The sequence below is a fragment of the Sminthopsis crassicaudata genome, chromosome 4, assembly GCF_048593235.1.
Source record: "Sminthopsis crassicaudata isolate SCR6 chromosome 4, ASM4859323v1, whole genome shotgun sequence".
Classification (NCBI taxonomy): Eukaryota; Metazoa; Chordata; class Mammalia; order Dasyuromorphia; family Dasyuridae; genus Sminthopsis; species Sminthopsis crassicaudata.
In genome coordinates, this window is record NC_133620.1 from 9357270 (window position 1) to 9378142 (window position 20873).

The window sequence follows — 20873 nt, forward strand, 5'->3', positions numbered from 1 at the left end:
TTACCTTTCTGTTAGGAGATGACTGGTATATTTCATCATCAGCCTTATGGAATCATGGATTGGTCATTTCACTGATTAGAATTCTTAGGTCTTTCAAAGTTGTTTTCTTTACAGCGTTGTTTTATATAACATGTCATCCAAGTTTTGCTCGCTTCATACTTAATTTATAGATCTTCACCACGACAACAAGAGTTGTTACAAATATGGGATATTCCAAAGGGGATAACCTGTACTTTTAGATATAGATTCTTTTCCTCCTTAATTTCTTTGGGGTATAGATCTACAAGATCTTGGGGACAAAAGGTATGCACAGTTTATGAATTTAGGGGACATATTTCCAAATTTTCCAGAATTGCTGGATTAATTCACATCATAAGTGTATTATCCACCAGGAGTATATTCATATACCTATTTGCTACAGTGCCACCAACATTTGCTACTTTCCTTTTGTAACATTTTTGACAATATGATGGTATGATATGGAATCTCAGAGTAGCTTTAATCTGTGTTCAATTATCATTGTCTAGAGCATTTTTTTAAACATGACTGTTTAGCTCGGATTATGTAAGCTAGAAAACCAATTGTTTATTCATATATACATACATACTCTCTCATATTTACCATCTATCTATTGGGAAATGATTCATCCTTTTGATTTGAAACTTGGAAATAAGAAATTTATCAGAGAAATGAAGCAAAAATTATTTTCCCACTTACCTCTTTCCTTTCAAATCTTAGCTACATTTATTTTATTTCTGCAAAAGTCTTTTAATTTCATGTAATCAAAATTTTGGCCATTTAATTTTCTCTGATCCTCTTTATTTCTGTTGATGAGCTATTTTCTTATGTGTATAGCTGAAAAATATTTTTTCTTGCTCTCCTTATTTGTTTATGATATCAGTTTTAATATCTAAGAAATGTACAAATCTGGAGTTTATCTTAGTGTATGGTATGAGATATTGGCCTCTATATAACTAGAGCTTTCTAGTTTTCCCAACAAATTTTTTTATAGAAATGTAAATTCTAGGGTCTTTGGTTTTATCAAATATTAGATGACAATGTTTGTTAACTTGAGAATATCATATGCCTAATATGTACCATGTATTAGTTTCTATATTTCTTAATTACTACCAATTCTTTTTGGTGATTCCTGTTTTTGTAATATAATTTGCTGCTAGACCCTCTTTCTTCTCATTTTCCCTCCTTTCCTTTGAGATTCTTGACATTTTGTTCATCCAGATGAATTTCATTATTGCATTTTTTATCTCTAAGGTAATCCTTTGGTGAGTTGAGTGGTATTACATTGAATAAGAAATTAATTTAGGTAGTATGATGATTTTTCTTATATTTAACTTGGCCCACCCATGAGCAAAGAATATTTCTTTATTTTGGACTGCATTTTTTAGACATTTATTGCTACAGTCAGAATTCCTGGGTAAAGCTTATCAGTTAACCTCCTAGTAAATACATTCTATAATTGTTTTAATAGAATTTATTTATCACTTTCTGCTGGGTTGATAATGCTAAAAAATGCTGATGATTTCTTAGGCTTGACATTATGTCCTACAAATTTTTCTGAGTTGTTTATTGTTTTTATTTCATTTTCAATTAATTTTCTGTGGTTCTCTCTAAGTAAGCTATCTTATCAGTTGCAAAGAACAATAATTTTGTTCTCTCTTTGCCTAAGCTTATTCTGTCCTTTGACTTTTCATTTTATTGCACTAAATCAAATAGAATTGATGACAATGACATCCTTGCTTTATGTCTGATTTTATTAGAAAGGCTTCTATTTATCCCAGTTAAACATGTGATGCTGCTGGATCTTTATTTTAAATAGGTATTACTTATCATGTTGAGAAAAGGTCTTTTTATTTTACTCAATTGTTGTTGCAGTCTCATTATTAATATTTCATTACAAAATTTCATAAAGAAATAGATTAGGGGCAGTAAGGGTGACTTGGATGTACCAGTGCATGGACTGGCCCTGGAGATAGAAGAACCTGAGTTCAAATCCAATCTCAGACACTTGACACTTACTAAGTGACCCTGGGCAAGTCACTTAACCCCAATTGCCTTACATACACACACACACACACACACACAAACATATATCTGGAGATACATATATGTTTCTTTTCTTCAGCAGTCCATGGCATAAAAAACTGACCACATATTAGGGCACAAAAACATTATAATCAAATGCAGAAAAGCAGAAATATGACATGTATCCTGATTATAATGCAATAAAAGTTACATTTAATAAAAGACCATAGAAAGATAGATTAAAAATTAATTGGAAACTAAATAATGCTAAAGATTAAATTGGTCAAACAACAAACCATTGGAACAAGCAATAATTTCATTAAAGAGAATGACAACAATGAGACTATATATTAAAATGTATAAGATGTAGGCAATGTAGTACTTAGGTGGAAATTTATCAAGCATTTAAAGAGCAGATCAATGAATTGGGCATGCAATGAAAAAAAATTAGAAAAAGAACAAAGTTAAAATCCTTAATTAAACACCCAATTGGGAATCCTGACAATCAGAGGAGAGATTAATAAAATTATAAGTAAAAAGACTATTGAACTAATAAATAAAATAAGAGCTTAGTTTTAGGGGAAAAAACAATAAAATAGATAAACCATTGGTTAATTTGATTTAAAAAATAGAGGAAAAAACCAAATAGCCATCATTAAAAACTAAAAGGGTAAATTTACCACAAATGAAAAGAAAATTAATCATTAAGAACTGTTTTGTCTAATGTTTTCCCAATTTTGCCCATTAAATCAGATGGTATAAGTGAATAGATGAATAGTAACAAAATATATTTTTTCTAGATTAACAGAAGAGGAGATAGAATGCTTAAATAACCTCAACTTAGAAAAATAAGTTGAACAAGTGATCAATGATCTCCCTAAGAAAAAAAAATTCCTAGGGCCAGATGGTTCACAAGTAGTCTATAAAACATCTAAAGAACAATTAATCCCTTTCCTATTTGGAAAAATAGGTGAAGAAGAAATGCTACCAAATTCCTTTTACAACACAAATATGATGCTGATATGTAAACCAGAAAGAGCAAAAAGAGAGAAAGAAAACTATAGGCCAAGTTCCCTAATGAACATCAATGTAAAAAATTTTAAAATACTAACAAGGAGATTACAGCAGCATATCATAAGAACCATACAATATAGCCAGGTGGAATTTATACCAGGAATACTGAATTTATTCCATACTATGAAAACTTTCAGCATAATTGACCGCATTTATAAGAAAAACAACAAAAATCATATCATCTCACTAGATGCAAAAAAAAGCTTTTGAAAAAAATACAATTTCTATTTTTATTAAAAGCAAGCATAAGAAAAATTGGAGATTTCCTTAAAATAAATAAGTATCCATCCAAAACTATTAGCAATAAGGGATAAGGTAGAAGCCTTCCCAAAAAGATCGGGGTGAAGCAAGGATCTCTATTATCTCCACTATTATGCAAATTGTACTAGAAACGTTAGCTATTTATAATAAAAGAAGAAAATGACATTGAAAAAAATAATGAGGAGACAAAACTATCACTTTTTGCAGATAATATGACGGTATAATTAGTGAATCCTAGAGAATCAACTGAAAAACTAGTTCAGATGCTAAGCAGAACCAGATCATTGTGCATGGCAACAGCAAGATTATATGATGATCGATTCTTATGTGCGTGTCTCTCTTTAACAACGAGATGATTCAGACCAGTTCCAGTGGTGTTGTGTTCAAAAGAGCCATCTACACCCAGAGAGAAGACTGTGGGAACTGAGTGTGGTTCACAACATAGCATTCTCACTCTTTTTGTTATTGTTTGCTTGCATTTTATTTTCTTCATCATTTTCTTTTCTGGTTTGATTTATTTTTCTTGTACAGCAAAATAATTATATAAATATTTATGTATATATTGGATTTAACATATATTTCTACCATGTTTAACATATATTGGAGAGGAGTAGGAGAAGGTGGGGGGAACTGGAATACAAGGTTTTGCAACAGTTAATGTTACAGAACTATCTATGCATATATTTTGAAAAATAAAAACCTAGTTCAAATAACTAACAAGTTTAACAAAGTGGAAAGACTTAAATAAACCCACTTATAACATATCAACAAGATGCATCTGCAAGAGATAGAGAAATTCCATTTTAAAGAATTATAAACAGTATAATATACTTGAAGATCTTTGTGCTAAGACAAACCCAGGAACTATATGAACACAGTTACAAAACACTTTTCACAGATCTAAACAATAAGAAAAGCATTGATTATGTATGAGTAAATTGAGAAAACATGCAAAAATGATAATTTTACTTAAATTGATTTACTTATTCAGCATCATAACAATCAAAACTATGAAAATTATTTTATAGATCTAGAAAAAATTGCAAAATTAATCTGGAGGATAAAAAAAATCAAGAATATCAAGGACATCAATGAAAAAAATGTGAAATTGGCCTAGTCATACCAGATTTTACAAAATGATAACCATCAAAATTATCTGGTATTGGCCAAGAAGTAGAGTGATGGATCAGTGGAATAGATAGATTACCTAATGAATGACCACAGTAATTTTGTATTTGATAAACCCAAAAACTCAAGTTCTGGGCACACAAATTCACCATTTGACAAATGCTGCTGGGAAAACTGAGAAATAGAATGACAAAATCTAGGTATAGATCAATATCTCATACTGTATTCCAAACTAAGGTCAATATGGTATAAGGTCAACATGCTACCATAAGCAAATTAGGGGAGCATGGAATAGATTGCCTATCAGATCTATGGAAAAGGGAAGAAATTATGACCCAACAACAGATGGAAAGCATCGGAAAATGGCTAGTTTTTATTACATTAAGTTTAAAAGTTATTGCACAAACAAAACCAATCCAATAAAGATTAGAAGGAAAGCAGAAAGCTGTTTCCCCCCCCCCCACCAACTGATTAGTCTGATTTCTCAAATACTTATCGAAGTGAGTCAAATTTATGAACAGGCAATTTTCAGTTAAAGAAATCAAAGCTATTTATAGTTATGTGGAAAAGTGCTCTAAATCTTTACTAATTAGAAAAATGTAGATTAAAGCAACCCAGAAGCACCATCTCACATCCATCAGAACAGTTAACATGACAGAAAAGGAAAATGATAAATGTTGAAGGGTATGTGGAAAAACTGGGACACTAATGCATTGTCAGTGGAGTTGTGAATTGATCTGACCATTCTGAAGAATAATTTGGAGTAGCCCAAAGGGCTAAAATTGTGAATATACTTTGACTCAGCAATATCACTAGCAGATCTATGTCATAAAGAGATTTAAAACACAAGAAAAGGATGTATTTATACAATAACATGCAGAGAAGCTTGTGGTGGAGGTGGGGGAGTGGATAGTGGCAAAAAGTGGGCAAAAGAATGCTCATCAATTGAGGAAACACCTGAACAATTTATGGTGTATGATTGTAATGGAATTGTACTATAAGAAATTACAAGCAGGATGACTTTTAGAAAAATCTGAAAGACTTCTATAAACTGATATGAAGTGAAACAAACAGAACCAAAAGAATATTGTACACAGTAACAGCAATATTGGACAAGGATTACCAGTGACTGACATAGCAATTCTCAGCAATATAATGATCAAGACTATTCTAAAGGTCTCATGATAAAAAATGCTTTCTACCTCCAGAGAACGAATTGATGGAATGTGAATTCAGATCAAAGAATACAATATTTCACTTAATTTTTTTCCTGAATGTTTTTAGTCTGTATTTTTTTCTACAACTTGCCTAATATAGAAATGGGTTTTGCATGATTGTAGATGTATAACTTAAATTGCTTCTTATCTCAGGAAGGAGGAACAGGGAGAAAGGGAGAAAATTTGGAACTCAAAAAAAAAAGTTGAAAATTATTTTTATATGTAAATGGGGAAAGAATAAAATATTATTCCAGTAAACCATACATAAAAATTCAAAACAATATCCTTTTGTATTATAACTTTTTATTGACAGAACATATGCCTGAGTAATTTTTTACAACATTATTCCTTGCACTCACATTTGTTCTGACTTTTCCCTTCTCTCCCTCCACCCCCTCCCCTAGATGGTAAGCAGTCTTATACATGTTAAAAATGTTATAATATATCCTAGATACAATGTATGTGTGTAGAACTGAATAGTTCTCTTGTTGCACAGGGAGAATTGGATTCAGAAGGTAAAAATAACCTGGGAAGAAAAACAAAAATGCCAACAGTTTACACTCATTTTACACTCATTTCCCAGTGTCCCTTTTATGGGTGTAGCTGATTCTGTCCATCATTGATCAATTGGAACTGAATTACCTCTTCTCTATGTTGAAGATTTCCACTTCCATCAGAATACATCCTCATACAGTATCATTGTTGAAGTATGTAAAGATCTTCTGGTTCTGCTCATTTCACTCAGCATCAGTTCATGTCAGTCTCTCCAGGCCTCTCTGTATTCATCCTGCTGAGTGTCTCTTACAGAACAATAATATTCCATAACATTCATATACCATAATTTACCCAGCCATTCTCCAATTGATGGACATCCATTCATCTTCCAGTTTCTAGCCACTACAAAAAGGGCTGCCACAAACATTTTGGCACATATATGTCTCTTTCCCTTCTTTAGTGTTTCTTTGGGATATAAGCCAGTAGTAGCACTGCTGGATCAAAGGGTATGCACAGTTTGATCACTTTTGGGGCATAATTCCAGATTGCTCTCCAGAATGGTTGGATTTGCAAAACTTATGTATATATATATATGTGTGTGTGTGTGTGTGTGTGTGTGTGTGTGTGTGTGTGTGTGTGTGTGTGTGAAGATTTTTTTTTAATAGTTTTTATTTACCAGATACATGCATGGGTAATTTTACAATATTGACAATTGCCAAACCTTTTGTTCTAATTTTCCCCCTTCTCCCCCCCCAGATGGCAGGTTGACCAATACATGTTAAATATGTTAAAGTATAAATTTAATACAATATATGTATACATGTCCAGACAGTTGGCAAAACAATATTCTTACCATTTTTAAGTTAATTTTATAATTATAACATTTTTTTTGACAGTACATATGCATGGATAATTTTTTTTTTTACAACATTATCCCTTGTACTCCCTCCTGTTCTGAATTTTTCACCTCCTTCCCTCCACCCCCTCCCCTAGATGGCAGGCATTTCCATACATATTAAATATCTTATAGTATATCCTAGGCAAAATATATATGTGCAGAACCGAATTTTGCAAAACAATATTCTTTAGGCACATTGACATATAAGTTCACTTTCTGTGCAGTTTAAATTTCAAGACCATATTTTTATCATAGAAAGAATTTGATAAAACTTTTTATTTTTCTATTTTTCAAACAGTTTGTGTAATATTAGAAAGAACTTTTTTTGTACATATATTTGACAGAATTTTCTTATAAATCCATCTCATCTCAGGGTTATTTTTTTTCACTCTGTGAGCTCACTTATATCTTATTTAATTCTATTTCTGAGAATGAGGTCTTTAATTTACCCATGTCTTCATTTGTTAATCTGGGAATTTTACATTTTGGTAAATATTTATTAATTTCATTAAGATTGTCAGTTTTATTGACATATAATTGAGTCAAATAATGTCTAATAATTTCCTTTTTTCTTTTTTTCTGGATTTAGGTTTCTTCTATTAAAATCAAATGACTACTTTATTATTTGAAAACAATTTTTAATTTCATTAATTAAATCTTATTAATTAATTAATAATTAAATAAATTACATTTCATTAATAAATTTAATTGTCTAAATTTGTCTACTTTTCTTTGATTTTCAGAATTTGTATTTTGGTGTTTAATCGGATTTTTAAAATGTGTTGATTTTCTACGTTTTTAAGTTGCATGTCCAATTGATTAATTTGCTTTTTGTTTGTGGATAAAACTGTTTAGAGATATCAATTATGCCCTAACGACTGCTCTTGTGGCATCCCCAAAATGTTGGTATGTTGTCTCATTGTTGTTACATTTAATGAAATTATGTATTATTTCTATGACTTGTTTTTTGAACTACTAATTATTTAGGTTTGAGTTATCTACTTTCCAATTAATGTTAAATTGTTTCTATACCAGTCCTTTCCTAAATATAATTTTATTACTAGGTGGTCAATTAAAATATTTGTTTAATATTTATTCTTTCTTCATTTTTTGGTGACAAATTTTATGCCCCAATACATAGTTAGTTTTTGTAAAGGTGCTAAAACTTTGGAGAAATATTTCATTCCTATTCCATAATTACCTGGTGTCTATCATGTCCAACTTCTCCAAAATGCTATTCAGATCCTTCAATTTTTTTGGTTTATTTTTAGATTTGACTGGATCTGAAAGTGGTAAATTGAAGTCCTCTACTATTAGTTTTGCTGTCTATTTAAATCATACTTCATTTAGTTTTCCCTTTAAGTATTTAGAGATTGTCATTCATGTATTTGTATGTGTGTGTGAAGTAGGTGTATGTGTATGTGTATGTGTATGTATGTGTGAAGTATTAATATTGATTATTTATGGTATGGTTCAACATAATGTAATTTCCCTATATATTTCTTTTAATTAATTAATAACAGATAATATATTTTATATATTATATAGACATAATTATTTCATTACTTACAATTCGCTGTTGCCTTATCTGTGATGTGCCTTGTTGACTTGAGAGAAACTATAATAGATTTTGCCTAAGTCCCTTCTTTGAATATTGTGTGAAACTTTTATGTTTTAAGTATGTTTCATGTAAATATTGTTTGATTCTTCTTTCTAAAATGTTCTGCTTTTTTTTTCTTTTCCATTTTATGGATGATTTCATTCCACTCATCATTGTTACTATTGTTGAATGTATATCTGCCTCCATCCTATTAAAATTTATAGTTTTTGCATCCTATCAACTTTTTTTTGGCAAGGCAATCAAAATTAAGTGACTTGTATAGAGTCATGTATTTTATAAGTGCCAAATGTCTGAGGCCAAATTTGGACTCAAGTCCTCCTGACTCCAGGGCCAATGCTCTTTCTACTGCACCAACAAGCTATCCTCTATCTTTACAAAAAAGAAGAGGGTGGTAAATGAGGGGTGTGCTCAGTACTAATGCTATATGCTGATACCATCTTTTTCTCTATTCCTTTTTTTTTTTTCTTTCCATTACCCAGAATAGAGTAATAGGTTTTTACCTTTTCTTTTAAACCTTTTTTGGGGATCCACCCTCTGTGGTTAGGGTTTGTGTTGTTTATGACAAATCCCTTCCCAAATGTAAACTTCATTGATTTGCTTCCCTCTCATTTTGCCTGAAATGACTTTCTACACAGAACTCTCTGTGTATATTCTATTTTTCTTTAACTAGTTCAGACAAACATGATATTCAAATGTTCAGTATATTTTCCTCCTTTAAAAAAAAATCCTTCACGACCAGTTGATTTTCTGAGGCAAGCAACTAGCATAGTTAACAATACTTGTTTTAAGTCCTTTTCAATAAAAGGTCCCATCTTTTCCTTGTAAATTTTGATTTCCCTTAGGGTTCTTATCAACCATATGGCATCATAATAAATCATTTGCCTCTTGATTTGGAGATGATCTTAGTATATATATATATATATATATATATATATATATATATATATATATATATATATATATATATATATATATATATATATATTTTTTGGGGAGCTTGAACTCCAACACTACAAAATGTTTAGCCGCCCCCTCTGGCTCTTACACCACTGGAGAATGCTGAAGACTCTCAGCTAGTGTTTACAAAGAACCTTTCCTTCACAAAGTCCAATTCAAAGACTGGAAAAGTGGAAAGATAACCAGTTCAGCTTTGGAGGTTGAGGAGGGGTTTTCAGAGCACCAGACTTAGAAAGGATTTCTGAGATCATCTCGTGTAATCTCTCTGTGGCTTCACTGAAAAATTGGACAGCAGAGCACAAACCTTGAATGGAATACAGTGCCACATTGCCAACCTCTCATCAGGTTTCGTTAAAGAGTAAGTCCTCTCCATCAGCTCCTAGAGATTCAGAGTCAGAAAACCCTTCAGAAATCATCCAGTCCCATCCATGTCTGAAGAGGAATAACCTTCTCCACATGGCCAAGTGTTTGCTTGATTGCTGGATAGCAACCACTGTAAGACAGCTAGGTAAAAGGTCTATATTCTCTGGCAATGGCCCATTCTAGTTTAGGATTGCTCTGATTGTCAGAAAATTGTCTTTACATCAGGCATAAATCTGCCTCTAGGCAATTTCCACCCACTGCTCTTAGGCTCAGTCTAATTCCTTTTCAGATTCTTAACTATCAGTGTTGGGCTCCCTTCTCTCCCAAGTCTTTTCTCTACTAAGTACTCTCAATTCCTTCAACTACTGCTTATATTCTAAGTCATAAATGTCCTCACCATCCTGCTCACTCTCCTCCAGCCTTGGAGATTCAAGAAAGCCTGATTCCAACTTGTTAATGTCCTTCCTAAGATGTGGGACCTAGACGTAAATACTATGTCCCATATGTTGTCTGTTGAAAGAAGAATATATGATACTCTCCCCCCCCCCCTTTTTTTTTTTTTTTTTGGTTTTGTTTTGTTTTGTTTTGTTCTGGAAGTCTTGCTTTTGTTAGTTCAGCTTCAGAAAGAATGGAGGAAGTTTATTTCCTCCTGTATTCAAAGATTTAAAACCCCTAATTAGTAACAGTAGAAGGTAGAAGTTATTACATAAGTACGATTTTCTCTGTTTTCTTATAGGCGAAGTTCTTCCAAGGTGTGGTCTTCACGTCCCACTCATCAAATTGGGAGAAAAAAAGGGATCAAAATCAATGAAACCCAAGGTTAGTGGCTTATGTATAAGCAAGCTGTTGTTCTCTTGTGTCCGATTCTACCATCATTCATTGCTATTGAGACTGTAAGCTTGTAAACTCTTTTTTCAGAACAATCAGGTATTGAATCAAAAAACATTTATTAAGCAGCTACTATGCGGCAGGCACTGTGCTAAGCACTGGGGAGTGGGTCAATATGAGAGTGTAGAAGGGTGTCTGCTTGAGAGAAATTTTAAAGTGAAATTCAGAAGCATTGACATCATATTGGATATGGGAGAAGGGCAGTGAGAGAAAATAAGGAGTCCAGGATGACTCCTAAGTTGTGAGCCTGAGGGACTGGGGGAATGGTGTTTCCCTGTCTACAGTAAGAGAAAAATTAGAAAGGTGGAAAGATAACCAGTTCAGCTTTGGATATATTGAGCTTAAGATGTCTATTAGACATGTAATATGTCTGAAAGGAATTGGGGGGTGCAAGACTGATGATCAGCAGAGACTTTAGGGCAGAATAGGTGGATTTGAGACTCATCAGCACAGAAAATGGTCATATCGATAGAAACTGATGAGATCATCAAGTGAAGTCGTACAGAGGGAGAAGAGGAGAGGGCCCAGGACAGAACCCTGAAGAACATTCGTGGTTACCTCTAATCATATATATATTGCCAACATATATGTATATATATATATATATATATATATATATATATATATATATATATATATATATATATATATATATATATATATATATAGCCAACAACCTCCTAGACCATCTGTCAGGGAAGTAGGAGGAAAACCAGAAGAGACTGGCATCCTAAAAACCTGAGGAGAAGAGGGTATTAAGGAGGAGTGATGAAGGTTGCAGAGAAGTCAAGGAGAAAGAGGCTTGAGAAAGGCTGCTTGCTTCTGTAACAAAGAGCTCACGGGTGACTTGGAAGAGACCAGTTTATGAGGGGCTGAAAAGAGACAGAGGAAAATAGTGGAGGTGCCCATTGGAAATGACCTCTTTGAGGAGTTTGGCCACACAACTGAAGAAAACTAGGATGATAGTTAGCTGGGATGGAAGGATCAAGTGAGCTCATAATAAACATTGCAAAAATAAATTGATTGACTAATTAAATATGCCCCTGGGGTATTCAAAATGAATAATTAACAAGGAGGTTTATTTGGTTGCACAGACATTGAGTGTTAAACCACTATCCCTCTCTTCACAACTTTGTTTGTTTGTTTTTAAGAACTGTTATTATTGCATTTCTAACTGGTGTCTGAGTGTGTCCTTAAGAGTGAGTAACAGAAAGAAAGAGAAGACTGGTTGAACAAGTAATACAAAGGGATTGTAATTCTCCAAGGAATTTGGATTTGTATGCTTGTTGATATACTTAAGTAGAGTCAATAATTAGTTTAATCCAGATAGAAAAATACAAAACTTCTGTGTGTGTGTGTGTGGGGTGGAGACAGAGAGAGAGAGAGAGAGAGAGATAGAGAGAAAGAGAGAGAGAGAGAGAGAGAGAGAGAGAGAGAGAGAGAGAGAGAGAGAGAGAGAGAGAGAGAGAGAGAGAGAGAGAGATTGTAACATAGCCAGTTTCTGTCTTAATTTACACGTGCTCATTGGAAAAGTTTGTTCTTTGTAAATCTACGACTCAGAGGATTAACTTGTTTCTTATTTTTCCCTCTTACTCCTAATGACTTCCCCTCTTTCTTTTTCACTCTTGTTTTTTCAATTCAATTCAATTTCAAAACTATTTTCTCTTATTCTTCCTGATAGTTCTATCCATTTATTTTATTTTTGTGTAATCTCAAATATGTATTTATTCCATACTTCTTGTTATGGATTTATTTGTGTGTATGTATATACAAACAATATACATATGTGTATGTATATACATAGATATCTATTTATCCCTTTTTTCTGCCCCATTTCTTTGTACCTACTAAGCTGAACCCTTTGAACTTGAGTAAGCTGAGCTCTCCCTATTCCCCTATTTCATTCTGCTCTCTCTCTTCACTTGCTACTTGCCTCCAGCCTGCCTTGTTTGTAAGATTCTTTCCCCCCCCAATAACCTCCTGGACCATCTGCCATATTCCCAAGGTATCCAGCATTGTTGGAGAAAGTTATGGAACTATGCTAATTGTCAAGTTAAATTCTGCTGCTGAAAATAAATCTCTGTTATCCATCCCCTTTTTTTCCAACCCCCCCCCCCCCCGACATAGCCAAACCCTATTTCATGATCAGGTTGCTTCTTACCTGGAGAGAACCTCCACTATGGCCTCCCTGCCTCCAATCTTCTGTCCATCATAAGGAGGATAACAAGCCATATGATTCCCATACTCAGTGACTTTCAGTGGCTTTCTTGTCTCCATAAAATGTAAATTCCCTTACCTATGTCAATTTAAAGCCTTTCTCAGCCTGGCTTCTCCTATCAACCTTTCCAGGATTATTTCATGTTTTCCCTCTTCTGCTTTCTAGTCAAGATGGCTTCCCCCCGGATAACAGAGAATTATAGACTTGAAAATGGGATGGAATATTAGAGGCTATCCTACTCTTTTAAAGATAAAGAAACTGAGAGTTAACAAGGGTAAGCCACTTGTCCAGTGCCACACAGCTGGTCACTCTCTAAAGCTGATTTGAACTGAGGTCTGATCACTCCAGCTGGCGCCATGGAGCTCTGGTGACACTGGGCAAGTCCCTCAGTCTCTCTCAGCCTAAATCATAAAGCTGAACTCTATGGCCTTAGAGATCATTCCCAGCCCTAAATCTGTATCATGATGCTCCAATCTCCTGAATGAGGGCAGAAGGAAGAGGCAAGGCTTGGAAATGGCTCCTGTAGGGAATGAGAGAGGGATGGAGCCAACCAGACAGGGGACACTCGTTAAGTACTATTGAGAGCCCATCTGAAGGTCAGCTAAATTCAAGCCCAATAGAGGAAGCTGGCTTTGGGCAGAAGTGGGCAGAGTACTGTACTAACCCTCAAATCAGGAATGCCTGACACTCATTGTGTAACCCTGGAGAAATCACTTAACTTTAATCTGCCTCAGTTTCCTCAACTATAAAACAGTGATAATAATAGGGTCTGCCTCCTAATATTGTTGTGAGGATCAAAATGAGCCAATATTTCTAAAACACTTAGTGAAATTCCTGGTTCATAGTAGGTGCTTGCTAAATCTTGTTTCCTTACATATAGAATTTGAACCCAGGCCCTCTGATTTTCTTTATTGAAATCCAATAGGCATTTATTAAGCATTGTGTACAGTTGGCACTTTTTGACTGCTACCAAAATTACAATGAGGGGACTAAACCAAGGTTACGCAGCCCAACTATATCAACAGTAGAAATGAATCCCAGGTTTTCCTGACTTTGAGACCTGCTCTTTATCCACTACTTCTGGGAATAGGGGATGGACTCTATTTTTGTCATCCCTCATGTAGAGAAGTTCGGTTACATTCTGAGCACTCTGGTATAAGGATCTGGTGAGCTGCAGAATGTTTAGAGGGGCATAATCAGGATAATGAGGGCCCCTGGTTCCATGACATTTAATAATGGATTGAAGGAAGTGGGACTGATTTACTTGGAGAAGTGAAGACTCAAGAGGGGACCTGGTAGCCTCTAGGAGGGATAAGATTTGTTGTCCTTGGTCCCAAAGGAAAGAACTAGCAGCAATGGGTGGTTATTGAGGCTGTATTGATATATAACAATGAGGGGCATCTAGGTGATACAGCAGATAGAACACCAAGCTGGCAGGAGGAAGATGAGTTATAATCCAATACCAGTTGCTCTGACTGTGATCTTGGACTTACAAGGCCCTGCTTCCTCAGTTTCCTCATCTGTAAAGTGAGCTGGAGAAAAAAAAAAGGCAAATCACTCCAGTATCTTGCCAAGAAAATCCTAAAAGCAACCACACAACTGAACAACAAATGTAACAAAGAGCTGTCCAAGGTGGAAGAGGCTGCTTCAGGAGATGGGAGTTTCTAGGTCCATGTAGGACCTTCGGTGTCTGGTTGAATCAGATTGTTGAGATCTTGTCCAACAACATATTCTGTGCTATGAGAAATATATTTATGAGAATAATAATGAGGCCCTGTGAAGTTATCTGCCTAAGGTAACATAAGAGTTGAGTCAGGATTGGAATTCAAATTTCCTTATTTCGAACTTTCCTTTGGATTAACTGGCTAAGATTCCCAGTCCTTTGGTCAGAGCCAGGCTGGATCATTTGTTTCACAGAATCTTAGAATCTGAGTTTGAAAGGAGCTCTGTTCTAACCTATGCCCAAAGGAAGAAGCAATAGATGCCCTGAGTTCAAATCTGAATAGACACTTACCAATTATGTGACTCTGGGCATGTCACATAAGCTCTGTTTGTCTCTTTGTAAAATAGAAAAAAAAATAGTACCTACTTCCCAAGGTTGTTGGGAAGACCAAATGAGATAATATTTGTAATGTGCTGGCACATAGTAGGCTCTTTATACATGCTAGCTATTACTGTTGTAGAGCTAATACTTAGTAGTCACTGCTATATGAATGTTCCTCCTCCTCCTCATTATTAAAAGGAATCCCTACTATAATATACCTAATAAGCATTTACCTGTCTGTTATGCAGGTAGGTATCCCAAATTCAACATGTCCAAAACAGAAACCAACATTTTCCCCCCCAATCACTCTTCTTCCCAGCTTCCCTGTTTCTATGGAAAGTGCTGCCATCTTTCTTGTCTGCCAGTTTCCCAACCTCAGGGTCATCCTCATTTCATTCTCATTCACCCCACATATGCAATAAATCTCCAAAACTTGATTATTCTATCTATACCTCCCCCTCCTCTACCCTCACATAGTCTCCACCCTTGCTCCTACCTCCCTCACCTCTGACCTGGATAACAGCAACAGCCTCTTCATTGTTTTCTCTGTACTTTGGATCTTACCTACCCTTTGGATCAAGCTACCTTTCACCGGATTATCAGAGTGATTTTCCTAAAGGCTAGATCTGACCATATTACTCTATTCAATAAAGTGCAATGGCACTCATGACTTCTAGGGTCAAATGTTTGCATTTAAAGTCCATCACAGATGATCCTGACCTAATCTTCTAGTCCTATTAAACATTACCTTCCCTAATGACATTAAAGTCCAATGAAATTGGCCTCTATACATGGTGTTGATTTTCTCCTGTCTGCCTTTGTTTCAATTGTCTCCATGCTTGGAAAATACTCATTCCTCACTTCTACTTTTTAAAATCTCAACTTTTCCTTAAGGAAATTGGCCTTGGGCCAGTAACTAGCATTTATATAATACTTTAAAGTGTGTGCAATGCTTTACAGATATTTTGTCCTCACAACAATATGAGTTGTAGGTGGTATTATTTTTATTTTTCAAATTAGGAAACTGAGGCAAATAGAGGTTTACTGATTTGCTCAGTAGTCACATAGATAGCAAATGTTTGAAGCTAAATTTGAACTCAGGTCTTCCTGACTTTAATTGGAACCTATAACCTTCTGGAAATCAGGAAATTAGCCTTTTCTGATTCCTGTAGGGGCTTTTGCCCTTCTCTAAATTACATTGTGTCAAGGTATGTATATGTGCATGTTCTCTCCCAGTAAAAGCGTAACATCTAGCTACTTTCTTTCCTATAAGTTTGTCCTCTTTTAAGGAGTTGGACTGATGACATATTTTTAAAAGAATACAAATTGATGATCATTGACCTTGGGACTTTGGATCTTACGTAGAGGCTTTATCCCAGAGAGAACTCTCAGCTTTCTGGCTGCCTGACAAAGTCAAGCCTGTACCCATCTGTCAGAAACCTCAGGAGAACTAATCATGGGCCTAGCATGTACAGAGAAACTTGTCATCAACCTTCAAACACAGATTAATTCACTTGTTCTATTGGAATTGCAAAATTGTAGGGTGCTGGATACCCTATCGGCTAAGGGGAGGAGATGTACCTTTATTGGGGAGGAATGTTGTTTCTATATCAACCAATCCTCTCAAATAGAGGAAGAAGACCTTAGTGTTCTAAACAAGCCAGCAGATTTGTGGAATAGGATTCTCTTCCAACGTTACTTTTATCAGTTTTGTACAAACACACCTACATTTACAGCAACTCATAGCCCAAGAAACAGAATAAACTCCAACCATCTCCTTTTATAGATTTGGAAACAGAATCAAGGTGATTTGGCCAAAGTCATACAATTAGTAAGCATTTCCAGGCTCGATTTGAATCCAAATCTTCAGACTCCAGGCCCATCGACTAATCTACTACAGCAGAGATGTTGGACTTGGTCATAAGTATTTCCAAAACCGTATTAAAATATAATTGGGAACTATTTAACAAAATAAAGATCCATTACAGCATAGATAATGTGAAGTTGTGGTTTTCTAAGTCAATATTTGGCTAGCAGGAATCTCTTTTTTGAGTGGGACAATGCTGGTTATCTCTGGTAAGCCGAGGTCCTTGAGAGTAGGGCTTATTTTACTCTTTTCTTTGTATAACAATAGCTTAACACATTGTGTGACACACAGTAGGCACTTAATAATTGGTAGTCTCTCAGAGTTAAAGTGTGTAAGCCTGTCGGGGAGTGCACCTCATCATAGAATTGAGTTGAACAGAGAATCCCTTCATTTTTACAAATATGGAAATTAAGACCTAAGGGGATCTGATGCAACTTGTTCGATTAATTAATTGATCGACAAACATCAAGGTGTCAGGGATGTGTCAGGTAGTATGCTAAGATTGGGGCTACAAAGGAAGACAGCAAACCGTGCCCGACTTCAAGGAGCTTACAATCCAAAGGGGAAGACAATATGCAAACATATATATATATATATATATATATATATATATATATATATATATATATATATATATATATATATATATATATACATATACATATATATATATACACACATATATATGTATGTATGCATGTATATATCTATACACACAGATAGATAGATAGATAGATAGCAACAGACTAAATTGGAACCGTCCTCAGAGAGAAGGCCCTCCGGCTCAGGAGGAATGGGAAGAGCCACCTGAGGGAACTGACAAATTCTATCGGCTCTCGGGGCTTGGGTGTTTTCATTCGTAGAGGGAGGATTTGCTCTTAGCAGGTGCTGGCCAAATCTTCTTAGTTGACTGAGGGAATTAGACTAGATGGTCTCTAAGGCCCCTGACTTCTACCTAGGAGGGGGAGGAGGAGGAGGAAGAGAAGAGTGTGTTTGTGTAGGGAGGAGGAGGGGGAGGAGGAAGAGGGGAGAGGAGAGGCGGAGAAGGGTGTTTGTGGACGTAGGAGGAGGGATGCAGGAGGAGAGCGAGAATGCTCCAATCAGAAGCTTCCCTTCCTATTCTCCCTTCCCATCGGAGATTGGTCCAGAGGCTCCCCCTTTTCCGTCTCTTGGCAAATGAACTGCCGCCCCTGGGCCGCAGAGGGCCGAGGGAGCCCGACCCCGGCCCGAGATGGTGCGGGGGGGGCGGCCCCAGCCGGGGCGCCCAGGTGCCCCCGGCCCGAGGACGGCGCCGGCTCTCGGCCTGGTGGGAGCGGAGAAGCGGGGGCGGAGCCGGCCGCCGGGCTGGGGCGCGTCGGTCCCCGCCCCCTCGTCCTCCCGCTCCCCTGCTCCCCCGCCCCTCGGCGGCTCCCGCCCTCCCGGGCGGCCCAGGAGCGCGCGCCTCCCAGCGGAGGTGCCTTTGCCTAGGCGGCTGTGCGAGGCGGTGCAGCGGCGCTCTCCCCCGAGCAGCGGCAGCAGCTGCCTGAGCCACAGCAGCAGCGGCCCCAGCGGCGGCGGCGGCCCCAGCCATGGCGGAAGTTCATAGACGTCAGCATGCTCGGGTTAAAGGAGAAGCCCCCGCTAGATCCTCCAGTGCCAGAGATGAGGAGGAGCTGGGGATGGCGTCGGCCGAAACGCTGACCTTGTTCCTGAAGCTGCTGGCCGCCGCTTTTTACGGCGTCAGCTCCTTTCTCATCGTCGTGGTGAACAAGAGCGTGCTCACCAGCTACAGGTAGCCGGCGGCCGGGCGGAGGCTGCGGGCGCGGCGGGCGGGCGGGCGGCCGGCGGCCGCGGGGCGGGCGGGAGCCGCGGACTTTGAGCCGCCGCTGCCAAAGTTGAAGATTAACAAAGTTCAGCCGGAGCCAGGGAAGGGGATTTACCTTAACCCGTGCGCTGCCGGGCGCAGGAGCCGCCGCGGCGGAGGAGGCGGAGGCGGCAGCGCCCATCCCCTTCTCGGCGGCGGCGGCGGCGGCGGCAGCCCGGCTGCCATGGCTCAGCCGAATCGTGCCTGCTGCTGCCCGTGCGCGCGCGGGCGTGGGTGGGCACCGGAGGACCCCGAGCTCCCGCGGCTGCCGCTCCGCCGGTGGCACCGCGCGGGGAGCGGGGGGCGGAAGCAAGGAGGGAACCTTCATTTGGGGAAGCTCAGCGTCCATCGCCTTCTCTGCAGAGCCCTTTAAACGGGAAACCGCTCCATGGCGGTGGGACGGATCGATGGCAGGGAAAGTGATCAGTTACTTAGTACCGGGGCAAAGCTGCCGCAAAGGAGCCTTCGGTGTGCCCGGCCCCGGGAAGCGAGCGCAGCCGCGATGGGCATGGGAGTCCAGGGGACCTGGAACTACCGCCTCCCCGCCATTGCCTTTCTCGAGCCGCTCCTTGCGTGCCCGAGGGGCAGGGAGATCGATTCTCTAGTGATTTTCATCTGCTTTCTCGGGACTTAGAGGCGAGTAGATTTCTCGAGGCTGAGAAGGCGCTGAGCCAGCAGCCGTATATCAACTTCCCGAGGGCACCAACTGGCACCGCAGCCTCGCAAGCCCGGACTGGCCGCCACCTCCCCGGCCGCCGCGGTGGCTTCGCCCCTCGGGCCGGGCAAGTTTTTCGGCTGGAAATGCCTTGTTTGTCCTTAGCTGAAGGGCAAAACTTCTCCTTTGCTTACTATTGTGATTGTAATGCTCCCTGACGCTTTGCTGATGTGGTTTTTTCCCTTCTTTTCTTCCCCGCCGGGGGCACAGATTCCCTTCCTCACTATGTGTTGGACTTGGCCAGGTGAGTTGGAATCTCAGGAGTAAGGGGGTAAGGGGTTTGTAGACTTTTCAATGCCCGAGAGCTCTTTCTGCTTGAACAGTGAATGTCTGTTCTCTGCACAGATGCTGGCCACCGTCATCGTCCTCTGGGTGGCAAAGGCGCTCAGGGTAGTCAAGTTTCCTGACTTTGACCGAAATATACCTCGGAAGGTAAATACAAGCAAATGAATGAACAGTGCTCTCCATCTCGTTCCTAGCCGTCTGTTCTTTACATATTGAAAGCAGCCAGCTTTGAACACGTCTTAATTTAAAGTTGCTTTTAATCAAGGTGAAGAATTTATTTAAAAGCTTTTCAAAAAAGAACCAAGCTTTCCTTTTGGATGAGAAAACAAAATGGGAAGTTGGTTCTGTTTTTAATGGGCTCGAAGTTTCTCTAGATGTTTTATGCTTTAAAAAAAAACTGTCTTTTTCTCTGTTTTCCTAATGAAGATGGGATAGCATCCCATTTTATCTTGATATATATAAGCACAAGTTGGATTTTAAGTAAGTGATGAAATTGAGGGTTGTTTTTTTTTTTTTTTACATATTTTGCAACTTTTCACTTTTTCTTAGAGTTGGGGGGGAGGGCAATATGGATTTGTTGGCTTGGGGTAGAAGGAGGCTGAAATCATTTATGCACACTGAAAGGACTTGATCACATAATGAAACATGCTGCTCTTTTGAAAGGCTCCCAGGCTTTCAGCTATCTTACTGATTGATTGTTTTGTTATTCCTTTTTCATTTTTCCCTAGACATTTCCACTACCTCTACTGTATTTTGGGAACCAAATCACAGGACTGTTCAGCACAAAGAAACTGAAGTATGACTTATTTTTCTCCCTGTTTTTTAGTGAGATTGATATAGTGTATGTTCTTTAGATCCTATGGAAGTGGCCAATATGCCAACAGACTGTGGGGCAGTGGAGGGGAATCAGGATGGGAGCAGGATTAGGTGGTTCTTGGAGGCATCATTATTTAGAA

The 20873-nt window shown here is 37.9% G+C and overlaps 1 protein-coding gene across 2 annotated transcripts in view; it reads left to right on the forward strand.

Annotated features, from left to right (window-relative positions):
- The first annotated feature begins 18534 nt into the window (after positions 1 to 18534).
- Positions 18535 to 20873, forward strand: part of SLC35D1 (solute carrier family 35 member D1) — a 53082-nt gene continuing 50743 nt past the window's right edge. For both annotated transcript variants that reach the window (XM_074265703.1, XM_074265704.1), the window contains exons 1-4: positions 18535 to 18845; positions 19843 to 19876; positions 19978 to 20064; positions 20646 to 20713. In XM_074265703.1, the coding sequence (XP_074121804.1) occupies positions 18643 to 18845; positions 19843 to 19876; positions 19978 to 20064; positions 20646 to 20713 (392 nt within the window). In that variant the 5' untranslated portion in view covers positions 18535 to 18642. The remainder of the gene's footprint in view (positions 18846 to 19842; positions 19877 to 19977; positions 20065 to 20645; positions 20714 to 20873) is intronic.